We start from the raw sequence: 13,101 nt of genomic DNA, 5'->3' as shown, positions 1-13,101 counted from the left end.
ACACTAAGGAGGGCAATCTGTTTTATTCTGTCTTATCAATTCAAATAAACTCATCCCCAAATTCCCTTATGGAGATACCCAACATGGTGTTTTTCCAAATATCTGGGTACCCCATGGCCCAGTAAAGTTGACACATAAATTAACTGTCTTATTTCTGTAGAGGCTGGTTTAATGCCTGGCTAGTTAAGTGATCATAAATGATTTTGCAATTGGAAAAGTCACAAGTCCCCTGTTTTCATGAGAAAGTACATTCATGCATGGCTTTCAAATAGATAATGATAAACCTGGTTACAACACCTTAGCTGGATTGCCCATGACCTTTTGTACCCACAAAACCTCAGCATTGCCCTCACCAGACTACATTAACCCTTTTCTGGTTTTGTGGCTGGAGGTTCTGATCCCCTTGTCATAGGCCAGTAGACAGTTACTAAGTTTATAGATACGATGTCCTGCTGAGCAGTAAATCAGCTTTCTCTGAGGTTGGTCTCCTCAGGTCTTCACAGCTGGATGCCAGGAGCCCAGTTCTTTCTTTCCTAAGGTCCATGGGTCAATTCTCCATCTAACAGAGCTTCAGATTTCACCACCAGTTACTCCATTGATATTTCTGACCTCATTCATTCCTCTTACCGGTTCCATTGGAAACTCAGGGGGCGGGAAATGACTTTGATTACACAGGGAGTCATTCCACTGTGGAAGTCACATAAAGCAATTCACGTAAAGCAGTTCTCACCACGTTAATATGACCTGACCCCAGGAAGATGGGAAAAAGTCCCAGCCAAAATATACTTCTTGCAGAGATAATTGGATATTCATGGACTATCATGGCATTGGTGGCCAGTTTTGAAAGCTGACTGCAAAAACTCTAATAGGAAGGTCTATTTGTGGACTTGGAAGTGCTGAGGCATTATTTCCTAATGCAGTGATTTCATAGATCTCACATAAATTGAGAGCTTTCCATTCACTGGATCTTACTGAAATTCTGGGGAACTGCTTCTTTCTGTTTATCATAGAAAAAAGGGAAGGAGTCTGTGTGAGTCTTTTTAGAAAACGATTTCCTGTCTACCTAGGCTCACGTCTTCATGAATTTTTTTATTCACCTTCCATGCAAAAGTATATTTCAGTTGATTCTGAAGCATACCTTGTTTGTCCCACCCTCACTGTCTGTGCCACCAGCCTTTCCCACTGGAAGCCTGTGTGACAGCAGTGACTTCTTGGTGTGCTTTCAGTGTAGGTTGTGACCTTTACAGAGCCTTTTGCATTTAAGATAATTTCTAACATGGTAATAAAAATTTTGTCTATTAGAGGAATTTCAGGGATCCACTGGCAGGGAGGACTTTTTTTAAGGTTGGGCCCTTCCCAGTAAGCCTGAAATTGGACATATAGGGGACCTCGATCTCAGCTACAAAAAAGTCATATATGTGACTCATAAAATGGGGGACATACTTGGGAGCTTTTATACGTGAAGTGGACAGAATTTCAGGATGGTGAGATGTGACTGTGGTAAGAAGAGAGTAGTTAAAACAATAAAGAATTTCTGCCTTGGGGGGGGCACCTGGGTGGCTCAGTCAGTTAAGTGTCCAACTCTTGGTTTCATCTCAGGTCACGATCTCACAGTTTGTGAGATCGAGCCCCATGTTGGGCTCTCCACTGGTGGCACAGCCTACTTGGGATTCTCTCTCTTTCTCTGCCCCTTCCCCACTCTCTCTCTCTCTCGAAATAAATAATAATAAAAATGGAATCTCTGCCCTGGGTGATTGGATAGATGGTGGAATCATTAGCTGAGATGGGAAACACAGATGGGCAGCATTGGTGGGAAGATGGTTAGTCCTGTCTGAGGAATTTGAAAAATGTGTGGGGCAGGTGAGTCAAGTACCTGAGTCAAGTCACACACACCAGGTGTGTGAAGTCCCTGTGGTTCAGGGAGTGAACATTTGGGAAAATGAACCTCAGGAGAGAGATTAGTGTCCAAAGCCGCAGAGCCATCCAAAGATTGGGAGCCGAGAAGTAAGTTTGAAATTTGGAGACTTTAGCCAATCTATTCCCATTGACTTCAAAAGAATAAAGCAATAATACTCAACTGTTGGGATGTGTTCTTTATTTGATTAAACATCAAATTAAAAGCCAAATCAGAAACTCATTATGTAAAAATGACTCTCTACAGATTTGGCCATTATATGTAAGCTGCATGATACAGTTTATATGGTCAGCTATGTATTTCTTGGACCTTAATCAGACCCTGGAGAATTTGAAGAGAGCATTTGTTCTAAACCTAATTCTACACGTATCTCAATGCTTAGTTAAAATAAGAAATGCTTTCTTCCTTCCCATTCCTGTCTCCTTGATGCTGCTTGATGCCTCATTGGCTTCCTTTGCCTAATTTTTTGGAGACAAGAGCAGGTAGATGAGAGACAACGTGTCTCTTTTTATTGACTTGGTGGCTTTGGTTATTTCTCGAATGTCATCTCTGGGAGATCTGCAGCTTGGTTTCCATCCTTGGTGCTCATTTTACCTTTCAAGATCAAGAACTCATTTCTCAATACGATTCATCCTACTTAGTGGCTCGTGCTAATTACAGTTGAGACTGCTTGCTTCCACTGCATTTTAGAGGATGTCATCTTATCATGTTCCTCTCTTGTGTTTGTAAACACTGGCTTGCTCATTTCATATTTCCCCTTCGTTTATTCCAAGATTGATATCTCCGCCGCGGAATTGGAATCCTTCTATCTTTGGAACGGCATGCAAATCCTTTCTATCCTTCTCAACGCTGTTTCTAAACTGTTGAATCTTTTTATGATAATTAAGAACCAGTTTTAAAAAAGCCAGTGAAAATGACTAAATCATGATTAAGACTGCCCAACCTTTCTGGATATATAAATTCACTGCAGTTTAGTCTTGCCAGGCTGTGGGTGAGGCTGCCGTGCACAGTTGTGCAGGCTACTCGTGGCACCGGGGTGTTTGGCCACAGGGACGAATGCAGGCTGCAGGCACCCAGCACTGTCCTCACCAAGCCACCCACCTTGGTGTGTGGCTGCATCTCCTCAGGGAATCAATTCCTTTTTCTGTTTTTTAAAAATGATTGTTTGTTGGGGCCCCTGGGTGGCTCAGTCGGTTAAGCGTCCGTCTCAGGTCATGATCTCATGGTCCATGGGTTTGGGCCCCATATCGGGCTCTGTGCTGACAGCTCAGAGCCTGGAGCCTGCTTCGGATTCTGTTTCACTCTCTCTCTGCCCCTCCCCCACTAACATTTATTTATTTATTTTGAGAGAGAGGGAGAGAGAGAGAGAGCAGGGGTGAGGCAGAGAGAAAGGGAGAGAGACACTCCCAAGCAGGCTCCACGCTGTCAGCACAGACCCCGATGGGGGCTTGATCTCAGGAACCACAAGGTCATGACCTGAGCCGAAAACAAGAGTCAGACGCTTAACCGACGGAGCCATCCAGGCACCCCTCCTTTTTCTAATTTATACGAAGGCACTGCATCGATCCGTGGAGTCCTGAATTTGATCATTTTAGGTAGCTCCTCAGCCTATGATACTATCACCAAAGACAGGAAGCAGAACAGACCTTGTCTTAGTGCGAGCACACCCAGAAAGTCTGGAAGAACATAAATCTGACCTTCTGCTTCCACCTATATGTTCCAGCTCCTACAGAGCCCACAAGGGGGTGTAGCCATGGGTGCTCCGCTATGTGACTGGCTCCCTGCTCCTCTTCTCCACTGGTGCCAGACCATACTTGCTCCAACATGGCCATCTAAGGAGGTAAGCCCCTTCCCATTCAGACTTCCTGTTCCCCCTCTCATCACACATAACCCTTCTGTGCTTTTCTCTCACCCGCCCCATCTGCCATCTGGTCTTGTCACTGAGTGCCCTGTTGTTGATTCCTCATGGGCGGAAATGCAGGGCTGAGCACAGAGAAGGGACAGGGACAGCATATCCCAGTTGCCTTTTATGCTCTCCCTTATACCAGAGAGGCTAGAAGTCTGGGAACTCTATTTCTTTTTTTGAAGTTTCTTTATTTTGAGAGAGAGCGCATATGAGCAGGGGAGGGGCAGAGAGAGAGGGAGAGAGAGAATCCCAAGCAGGCTCTGTGCTGACAGCACAGAGTCTGATGTGGGGCTTGATCCCATGAACTGTAAGATCATGGCCTGAGCTGAAACCAAGAGTCAGATTCTTTTTTTTTTTTTTTGATTTATTTATTGTTTAATTTACATCTAATTTAGTTAGCATATGGTGCAACAATGGTTTCAGGGGTAGATTCCTTAATGCCCCTTACATTTAGACTATCCTCCCTCCCACAACCCCTACAGCACCCCTTTGTTTGTTCTTGAAGACTCTTTTACATTTTGTTCCCCTCCTTATTTTTATATTATTTTTGTTTCCTTCCTCTTATGCTCATCTGTTTTGTATCTTAAAGTCCGCATATGAGTGAAGTTATATTATATTTGTCTTTCTCTGACTGACTAATTTCGCTTAGCATAATACCCTCCGGTTCCATCCATGTAGTTGCAAATGGCAAGATTTCATTCTTTTTGATTGTTGGGTAATACTCCATTGTATATATATACCACATCTTCTTTATCCATTCATCTGTCAATGGACATTTGGGCTCTTTCCATACTTTGGTTATTGTTGATCGTGCTGCTATAAACATTGAGGTGCATGTGTCCCTTCAAAACAGCATCCCTGTATTCCTTGGATGAATACCTAGTAGTGCAATTGCTGGGGCATAGGGTAGTTCTATTTTTAATTTTTTGAGGAACCTCCATACTTTTTTCCAGAGTGGCTACACCAGTTTGCATTCCCACCAGCAGTGCCAAAGAGATCCTCTTTCTCCACATCCTCGCCAACATCTGTTGTTGCCTGAGTTGTTAATGTGAGCCATTCTGGCAGGTGTGAGGTGGTATCTCATTGTGGTTTTGATTTGTATTTCCTAGATGATGAGTGATGTGGAGCATTTTTTCATGTGTCGGTTGGCCATCTGGATGTCTTCTTTGGAGAAGTGTCTATTCATGTCTTTTGCCCATTTCTTCACTAGATTATTTGTTTTTTGGGTGTTGAGTTTGAGAAGTTCTTTATAGATTTTGGATACTAACCCTTTATCTGATACGTCATTTGCAAATATCTCCTCCCATTCCATCGGTTGCCTTTTAGTTTTGTGGATTGTTTCCTTCGCTGTGCAGAAGCTTTTTATTTTGATGAGGTCCCAATAGTTTATTTTTGCTTTTGTTTCCCTTGCCACTGGAGATATGTTGAGTAAGAAGTTGCTGTGGCCGAGGTCAAAGAGGTTTTTGCCTGCTTTCTTCTCTAGGATTTTGATGGCTTCCTGTCTTACATTGAGGTCTTTCATCCATTTTGAGTTTATTTTTGTGTATGGTGTAAGAAGGTGGCCCAGGTTCATTTTTCTGCATGTTGCCGTCCAGTTTTCCCAGCACTACTTGCTGAAGAGACTGCCTTTATTCCATTGGATGTTCTTTCCTGCTTTGTCCAAGATGAGTTGGCCATACATTTATGGGTCCATTTCTGGGTTCTCTATTCTGTTCCATTGATCTGAGTGTCTGTTCTTGTGCCAGTACCATACTATCTTGATGATTACAGCTTTGTAATACGTCTTGATGTCTGGGAGTGTGATGCCTCCAGTTTTGGTTTTCTTTTTCAAGATTGCTTTGGCTATTCAGGGTCTTCTCTGGTTCCATACAAATTTTAGGATTTTTTGTTCTAGCTCTGAAGAATGCTGGCATTATGTCACTAGGTATTGCATTGAATATGTAGATTGCTTTGGGTAGTATCGACATTTTAACAATGTTTGTTCTTCCAATCCAGGAGCATGGAATATTTTTTTGTGTCTTCTTCAATTTCTTTCATCAGCTTTGTATAGTTTTCAGTGTATAGATTTTTCACCTCTTTGGTTATGTTTATTCCTAGGTATTTTATGGTTTTGGGTGCAATTGTAAATGGGATCGATTCCTTGATTCCTCTTTCTGTTGCTTCATTATTGGTGTATAGGAATGCAAATGATTTGTGTGCATTGATTTTATATCCTGCAACTTTGCTGAATTCATGGATCAGTTTTTAACAGTTTTTTTTTGGTGGAGTTTTTTGAGTTTTCCATATTGAGTATCATGTCATCTGTGAAGAATGAAAGTTTGACTTCCTCCTGGCCGATTTGGATGCCTTTTATTCCTTTGTGTTGTCTGACTTCCAAGGCTAAGACTTCCAGTACTATGTTGAATAACAGTGGTGAGAGTGGACATCCCTGTTGTGTTCCTGACCTTTGGGGGAAAGCTCTGTTTTTCCCCATTGTGGATGTATAAGCAGTGGGCCTTTCATATGCAGCTTTTATGATCTTGAGGTATGGTCCCTCTATCCCTACTTTCTTGAGGGTTTTTACCAAGAAAGATGCTGTATTTTGTTAAATGCTTTCTCTGCATCTATTGAGAGGATCATGTGGTTCTTTTCCTTTCTTTCATTCATGTGATGAATCGCATTGATTGTTTTGCAGATATTGAATCAGCCCTGCATCCCAGGTATAATTCCACTTGGTCATGGTGAATAATTCTTTTAATGTATTGTTAGATCTGGTTGGTTAGTATCTTACTGAGAATTTTGCATCCATGTTCATTAGGGAAATTGGTCTATAGTTCTCCTTTTTAGCGGGGTCTTTGTCTGGTTTTAGAATCAAGTTAATCCTGGCTTCATAGAGTTTGGAAGTTTTCCTTCTATTTCTATATTTTGGATTTCTTTACTGATAATGGGACTGTTCAAATTTTCTATTTCTTCCTGTTTGAGTTTTGGTAGTTTATATGTTTCTAGGAATTTGTCCATTTCTTCCAGATTTCCCATTTTATTGGTGTATAATTGCTCATAATATTCTCTTATTATTGTTTGTATTTCTTTCTGTAGTGTTGGTTGTGATCTCTCCTCCTTCATGCTTGATTCTATTTATTTGGGTCCTTTCCTTTTTCCTTTTGGTCAAACTTGCTAGGGGTTTATCAATTTTGGTAATTCTTTCAAAGAACCAGCTCCTGGTTTCATTGATCTGTTCTACTGTTTTTCGGTTTCGATAGCATTGATTTCTGCTCTGATCTGTATTATTTCCTGTCTTCTGCTGGTTTTGGGTTTTATTTGTTGTTCTTTTTCCAGCTCTTTGAGGTATAAGGTTAGGTTGTGTATCTGAGACCTTTCTTCCTTCTATAGGAAGGCCTGGATTGCTATATACTTCCCTCTTATGACTGCCTTTGCTGTGTGCCAGAGGTTTTGGGTTGTGGTGTTACCATTTTCATTGGCTTCCATGTACTTTTTAATTTCCTCTTTAATGTCTTGGTTAGAAATTCATTCATTCTTTAGTCTCCAAGTATTTGTTATCTTTCCAAGTTTTTTCTTGTAGTTGATTTCAAGTTTCATAGTGTTGTGGTCTGAAAATATGCACAGTATGATCTCGATCTTTATTTACTTGTTGAGGGCTGATTTGTGTCCCAGTATGTGATCTAGTCTGGAGAATGTTCCATGTGCACTCGAGAAGAATGTGTATTCTGCTGCTTTAGGATAAAATGTTGTGAATATGTATGTTAAATCCATCCGGTCCAGTGTGTCATTCAAAGCCATAGTTTCCTTGTTGATTTTCTGTTTAGATGACCAGTCCATTGTTGTAAGTGGGGTGTTGATGTCCCCTATTGTTATGGTATCATTATCAATGAGTTTCTTTATGTTTGTGATAATTGATTTATATGTTTGGGTGCTTCCACATTTGGCACATAAATGTTTACAGTTGTTAGGTCTTCTTGGTGGATAGACTGCTTAATTATGATATAATGCCCTTCTTCATCTCTTGTTACAGTCTTTATTTTAAAATTTAGATTGTCTGATATAAGTATGGCTACTAAGGCTTTCTTTTGGCAACCATTAGCATGATAGATGGTTCTCCATCCCCTTATTTTCAATCTGAAGGTGTCTTTAGGTCTAAAATGGGTCTCTTGTAAACAGCATATAGATGGATCTTGTTTTCTTATCCATTCTGTTACCCTATGTCTTTTGATTGGAGCATTTAGACCATTGACGTTTAGAGTGAGTACTGAAAGATACAAATTTATTGCCATTATGTTGCCTGTAGAGTCAGAGTTTCTGGCAGTGTTCTCTGGTCCTTTCTAGTCTTTTTGTTGCTTTTGGTCTTTTTGTTTTTGTTTTGTTTTTTTTTTCGTCTTTTCTCCCCTCAGAGAGTCCCCCTTAAAATTTCTTGCAGGCCTCGTTTAGTGGTCACAAACTCCTTTAATTTTTGTTTGTCTGGGAAACTTTGAATCTCTCCTTTTATTTTGAATGACAGCCTTGCTGGATAAAGAATTCTTGGCTGCATATTTTTCCAATTCAGCACACTGAATATATCCTGTCACGCCTTTCTGGCCTATCAAGTTTCTGTGGATAGGTCTGCTGCGAATGTGATCTGTCTTCCCTTGTAGGTTAAGGACTTTTTTTCCCTTGCTGCTTTCATGATTCTTTCCTTGCCTGAGTATTTTGTGAATTTGACTATGACATGCCTTGTTGATGGTCAGTTTTGTTGAATCTAATGGGAGTCCTGTGTGCTTCCTGGATTTTGATGTCTGTGTCTTCCCCAGGTTAGGAAAGTTTTCTACTATGATTTGCTCACATAACCCTTCTATGCTGTTTTCACTCTCTTCATCTTCTGGGACCCCTTTGATTCTGATGTTGTTCCTTTTTAATGAGTCACTGATTTCTCTAATTCTTAAATCGTGCTCTTTTGCCTTAGTCTCCCTCTTTTTTTCTGCTTCATTATTCTCCATAAGTTTGTCCTTTATGTCGCTGATTCTTTGCTCTGCCCCATCCATCCTTGCCACCGTGGCATACATTCAAGATTGCAGCTCAGTTATAGCATTTTTTTATTTCATCCTGACTAGCTTTTACTTCCTTTATCTTCCTAGAAAGGGATTCTAATCTGTTTTCAACCCCAGCTAGTATTCTTATTATTGTGATACTAAACTCTAGTTCAGACATCTTGCTTGTATCTGTGTTGATTAAGTCCCTGGCTGTCATTTCTTCCTGTTCTTTCTTTTGTGGTAAATTTCTCATTTCAGTATTTTGAAGGAAGAAAAGGAATTAATATAGTAAAAAAAAATTAAAAATTAAAAACAACACAAAGAAATCAAATAAAGGATGCTAGATCCTAGGTGTGTTTTGACCTGGTTGTTGAAAGAAGCTTGATAGATTAGAGAAAAAAGGGAAAAATAAGAAAAAAAAGAAGGAAAAAAAGAAATGTTTGAAAATTTGAAAAATGAATACAATAAAATAGAATAAAATGAAATGATGAAAGTAAAATAGAATTTTAAAAATTTACAAAAAAGTATAAAATATAATATAAAAATTAAGGAAAAATCTTTTTAATAAAAATGGAAAATAAAATAATTTTTTTCTTTCTGTATTCAAGAATAAGAAAAGAAAGAGAAAAAAATTGAATAAAAGGACAAGCAAACAGAATGAGATATGATTGAAATTACATCTGTTTCCCCTAGAAGTCAAACTGTGAAGCACTTTATAGTCTGTAAACTAAGCAAGTGGAGAGACTTGTGTTTGTCAAGAGCACTGTTGGCCCAGTTGGTCAGGGTTTAGTGTAATGGCTCCGTTCTCCACTAGATGGTGCTGCTCAGCTTACTGGGATGGATTGCTGTAGCGCTTATAAGCGTGTATGTGTGAGAGGGGTGAAAATGGTGTTATCCAGCTACCCAGTCTCTAGTATCAGAACTCTGTGCTCTCCCTGACTGGCAGTCGAGCACCCCTCCTTTGTCTCTGGCTTCCGTCCACTCCCTGCTTCTACACTGTGCATGACCATGCCATCAGGCTGCCAGGCAGCACCTCCCTCCTGAGTTTTATCTCAGATGTGGCTGTGTTTCCTGACCCCTCACTTCTGAGGGACTGTGGCTTTGACCTGCTCAGACCGTCTTGGGGAGGGTGTCACTCAGCAATGGCTGGGTGCCCACCCACCCCCAGGAACATTCAGGAGACTGTGCTGCTGCCAATGCCCAGAGACTGCAGCTGGGTGCCAGCCCACCCCAGAAAAGGTTCACGCGATCGTGTAGCAGCAGAGTTTCAGGGTTTATGGAAAATTACAACACACATCTGGTACCAGGCTTCCCCCTTAATGTCCTTGTTCCAGCACCAGCGAATGTGGTTGTTCTCCAGGGTCCACTGGGACCTTTGCTTGTGGGGTGGCCGCACAGCCTCTACCAAATGTCCTCCCAGCAGGGGAACCACCTCTCCCTGGGTGGCCCAAGGACTGCCCGGACTTCACTCTGCTCCTGGGGATTTTCCCTTTCCAGCAGAGCACCGCCAGGTATTGAGCTGCAGAGTTTCAGACTCTGCGCTCCCCCTGTTTATAGAGTCTTAATGGAATTTAAATCCTCTCCTTTCTCCTTTCTCCCTTTTCTTGTTCAGTCCCTGTGGCTGTTTCCACTTTTCCACTTTCTCTCCAGCTGATTTTGGGGGGGGGGTGCTTTTCCCATATTCTCCAAACCACCCCCCCGCCCCCGCCATCTCTGTCCTCTCTCCAGAAGCAAAAACAGCTCCCTGCCTTCCACAGCTTCTCTCTCCTCCAGTTCACCTCTCTGCGCTGTGTACCTGCCGAGGTCTGTGGTTCAGGTTGTGCAGATTGTTGTGTTAATCCTCAAATCAATTTTCTAGGTGTGCAAGATGGTTATGTGTTGATCTGGCTGCATTTCAGGGACAAGAGTTGCAAAAAAAAAACAAAAAAACCTTCCATGCTGTTCTGCCATCTTGACCCCTCAAGAGTCAGATTCTTGACTGACTGAGCCACCCAGGCGCCCCTGGGAACTCTGAGACTCTCTTGCCATTAGGCTTAGGACAGGGCTTCGAAGGTACATCTGTGCCAGACTGGGAGAATTGTGGCCACACAGTGTGTGGGCTTCAACACATGGATTTGCAGCCCCTTTCATATTCCTCTGATGGGTCTCAGTCCCCAGGTTGTGGACATCTGTGACCACTGACAGTCCTTTTCTGCATTTTGCTGACCTCTGGGTGGGACCTTCAACTTCCTGACTTCTGGACCATAGCTCTGGGGACAAACCTGGAAATTAGGGGTGAAACCCCTGATACCCTTATAGGTGCCTTTGTAGGGAATTAGAGTTTTATCCGTAACTCCCCAAATATTAACAACAACTGCCCTGGGGTGCCTGGGTAGCTCAGATGGTTAGGCCTCTGATTCTTGGTTTCAGCTCAGATCATGATCTCACAGTTTGTGGGATCGAGCCCCACATTGAGCTCCACACTGACAGCACAGAGCCTGCTGGGGATTCTCTCTCTCCCTCTCTCTCTGCCTTTCCCCTGCTCACTGTCTCTGTCTCTCTCTCAAAATAAATAAATAAACTTAAAAAAAAAGAACAACTGCCTCACATTTAAATATCGATAAGACTGGCTTGAAATCATTATGCCATCTTTGGAAATATCTGGAAAGAATGATTACCCATGTATTTTGCATTTACACCTTATAAGTTTGGGGCTCCCTTTCATTGGTCATTGATATAGGATGGATTTACCAAGTAAAAGCTGCCTGATTATAAACACCTTGAGGGACTAAGATTGTTCTGTTTATCCTATTGGCCATCTTTTCCTTTCTTGGGCCTTCCTCCCTTGGCCTAGAAACATAAGGCAGTCCCTACCATTCTAAAAATAACTCCATCACTAAGTAAGCAAGGCCTCTCTTAGTTCTGCTTTTCTCTTTACAACCATCAACCACCTTTTCTAATTAATTTCCTGTACCCTGATGTCTTACGTGATATCGGACTCCCTGAATTTCCAATGTTTTTTGGGATTTTCATAGGTTTTTGGCCTTGAAGGAGAGATTATGGGTTACAAAGTCTCTGTTAAGCAAAATTTAGGACACTATTCTATCCGTGGCCTTTACCTTGCTGATGCGCATTATTCACATGGAGTTCAGTATTTCCTAAATGTTTCTGGGTGAGAACCCTTTTGCTCTGTCCAAGGTCACTGAGGACCTCCTATCGCTAAATTCAATGGATGTGTAACAGGATGTAGGATTGTTTTTAGCAGAAGCTGACATTTCAAAATGTTAGCCCTTGCTATTTCTGGCTTGGGGACACCCCAGTGATCTTGCAGCAGACCTTCTTTCTTCTGGGAAGAGCCACAGGAGTTCCCCCTTTTAATTCCTGAGCGACAGCATTTCTGGGCAGAGTATGCACTAACATGCTTACTTATTAATTTTTCCTTGGGCAAGGGTGGGGGGGCCCTGGCTTGAGGTAGACCCCACACCTTGACCCATAGCTGAAGGTTGCCGGAACAATTTCAGGAAGAACTGATACTGACACTAGAGACTTATCTCTCTCTCTCTCTTTCTCTCTCTCTGTCTCTATTTTAGAGAAAGACAGAGAGAGAGCACTCAAGTGGGGGAGAGGGAGCAGAGGGAGAGAGAGAGAATCTTAAGCAGGCTTCAGGCTCAGCACAGAGCCCAATGCAGGGCTTGATCCCTTGATCCTGGGATCAGGACCTGGGCTGAAATCAAAAGTTGGATGCTCAACTTATTGAGGCACCCAGGCACCCAGGGTCTTTGAGGGGGCTCAGAAAATAGAACATGCTGACATGCATTATTCACACAGATTCAGTATTTCCTGAATACTTTTTAAAAATGTTTATTTATTTTTGAGAGAGAGAGAGAGAGAGAGAGAGAGAGAGAGAGAGAGGATGAGTGGGGGAGGGGAAGAGAGACGGGAGACAGAGGATCTGAAGCAGGTTCTGCTCTGACAGCACAGAGCCTGATGTGAGGCTCAAACTCACAAACCATGAGATCATGACAGCCAAAGTCGGACGCTTAACCGACTGAGCCTCCCGGCCGCTCCTTCTGAATGCTTTTGACTGAGACTCCGTCGGCTGTGTCTAAGATCTTCCTCCCTGCCTGGCTTCTGAACAAATTGAGAAATCAGGCAAGGGAGAAGGGCACATGGAAAATTAACATTTTCCTTTATGACTGATGAAGGCTTGGCTGCAGGGTGTGGCTCATCTACTGGGAAACTTGACTTGCTAAGTTTTTATGGACACGTCCACTGGGGCAGCCCTGGCTACCACACCCTGG

The 13,101-nt window shown here is 42.2% G+C and overlaps 1 protein-coding gene across 3 annotated transcripts in view; it reads left to right on the top strand.

Moving 5' to 3' along the window:
- The window catches only part of LOC123591192, a 75,095-nt gene that overhangs the window by 6,017 nt on the left and 55,977 nt on the right, over window positions 1-13,101 (top strand). For all 3 annotated transcript variants that reach the window (XR_006709159.1, XM_045465077.1, XM_045465078.1), the window contains exon 2: window positions 3,639-3,755. Coding sequence is in view for 2 of the 3 variants with exons in the window: in XM_045465077.1 (XP_045321033.1) it covers window positions 3,639-3,755 (117 nt within the window). In the remaining variant the exon portion in view is untranslated. The remainder of the gene's footprint in view (window positions 1-3,638; window positions 3,756-13,101) is intronic.

Source organism: Leopardus geoffroyi, chromosome B4 (assembly GCF_018350155.1).
Source record: "Leopardus geoffroyi isolate Oge1 chromosome B4, O.geoffroyi_Oge1_pat1.0, whole genome shotgun sequence".
Classification (NCBI taxonomy): Eukaryota; Metazoa; Chordata; class Mammalia; order Carnivora; family Felidae; genus Leopardus; species Leopardus geoffroyi.
This window is presented reverse-complemented; position numbering and strand designations above follow the sequence as displayed.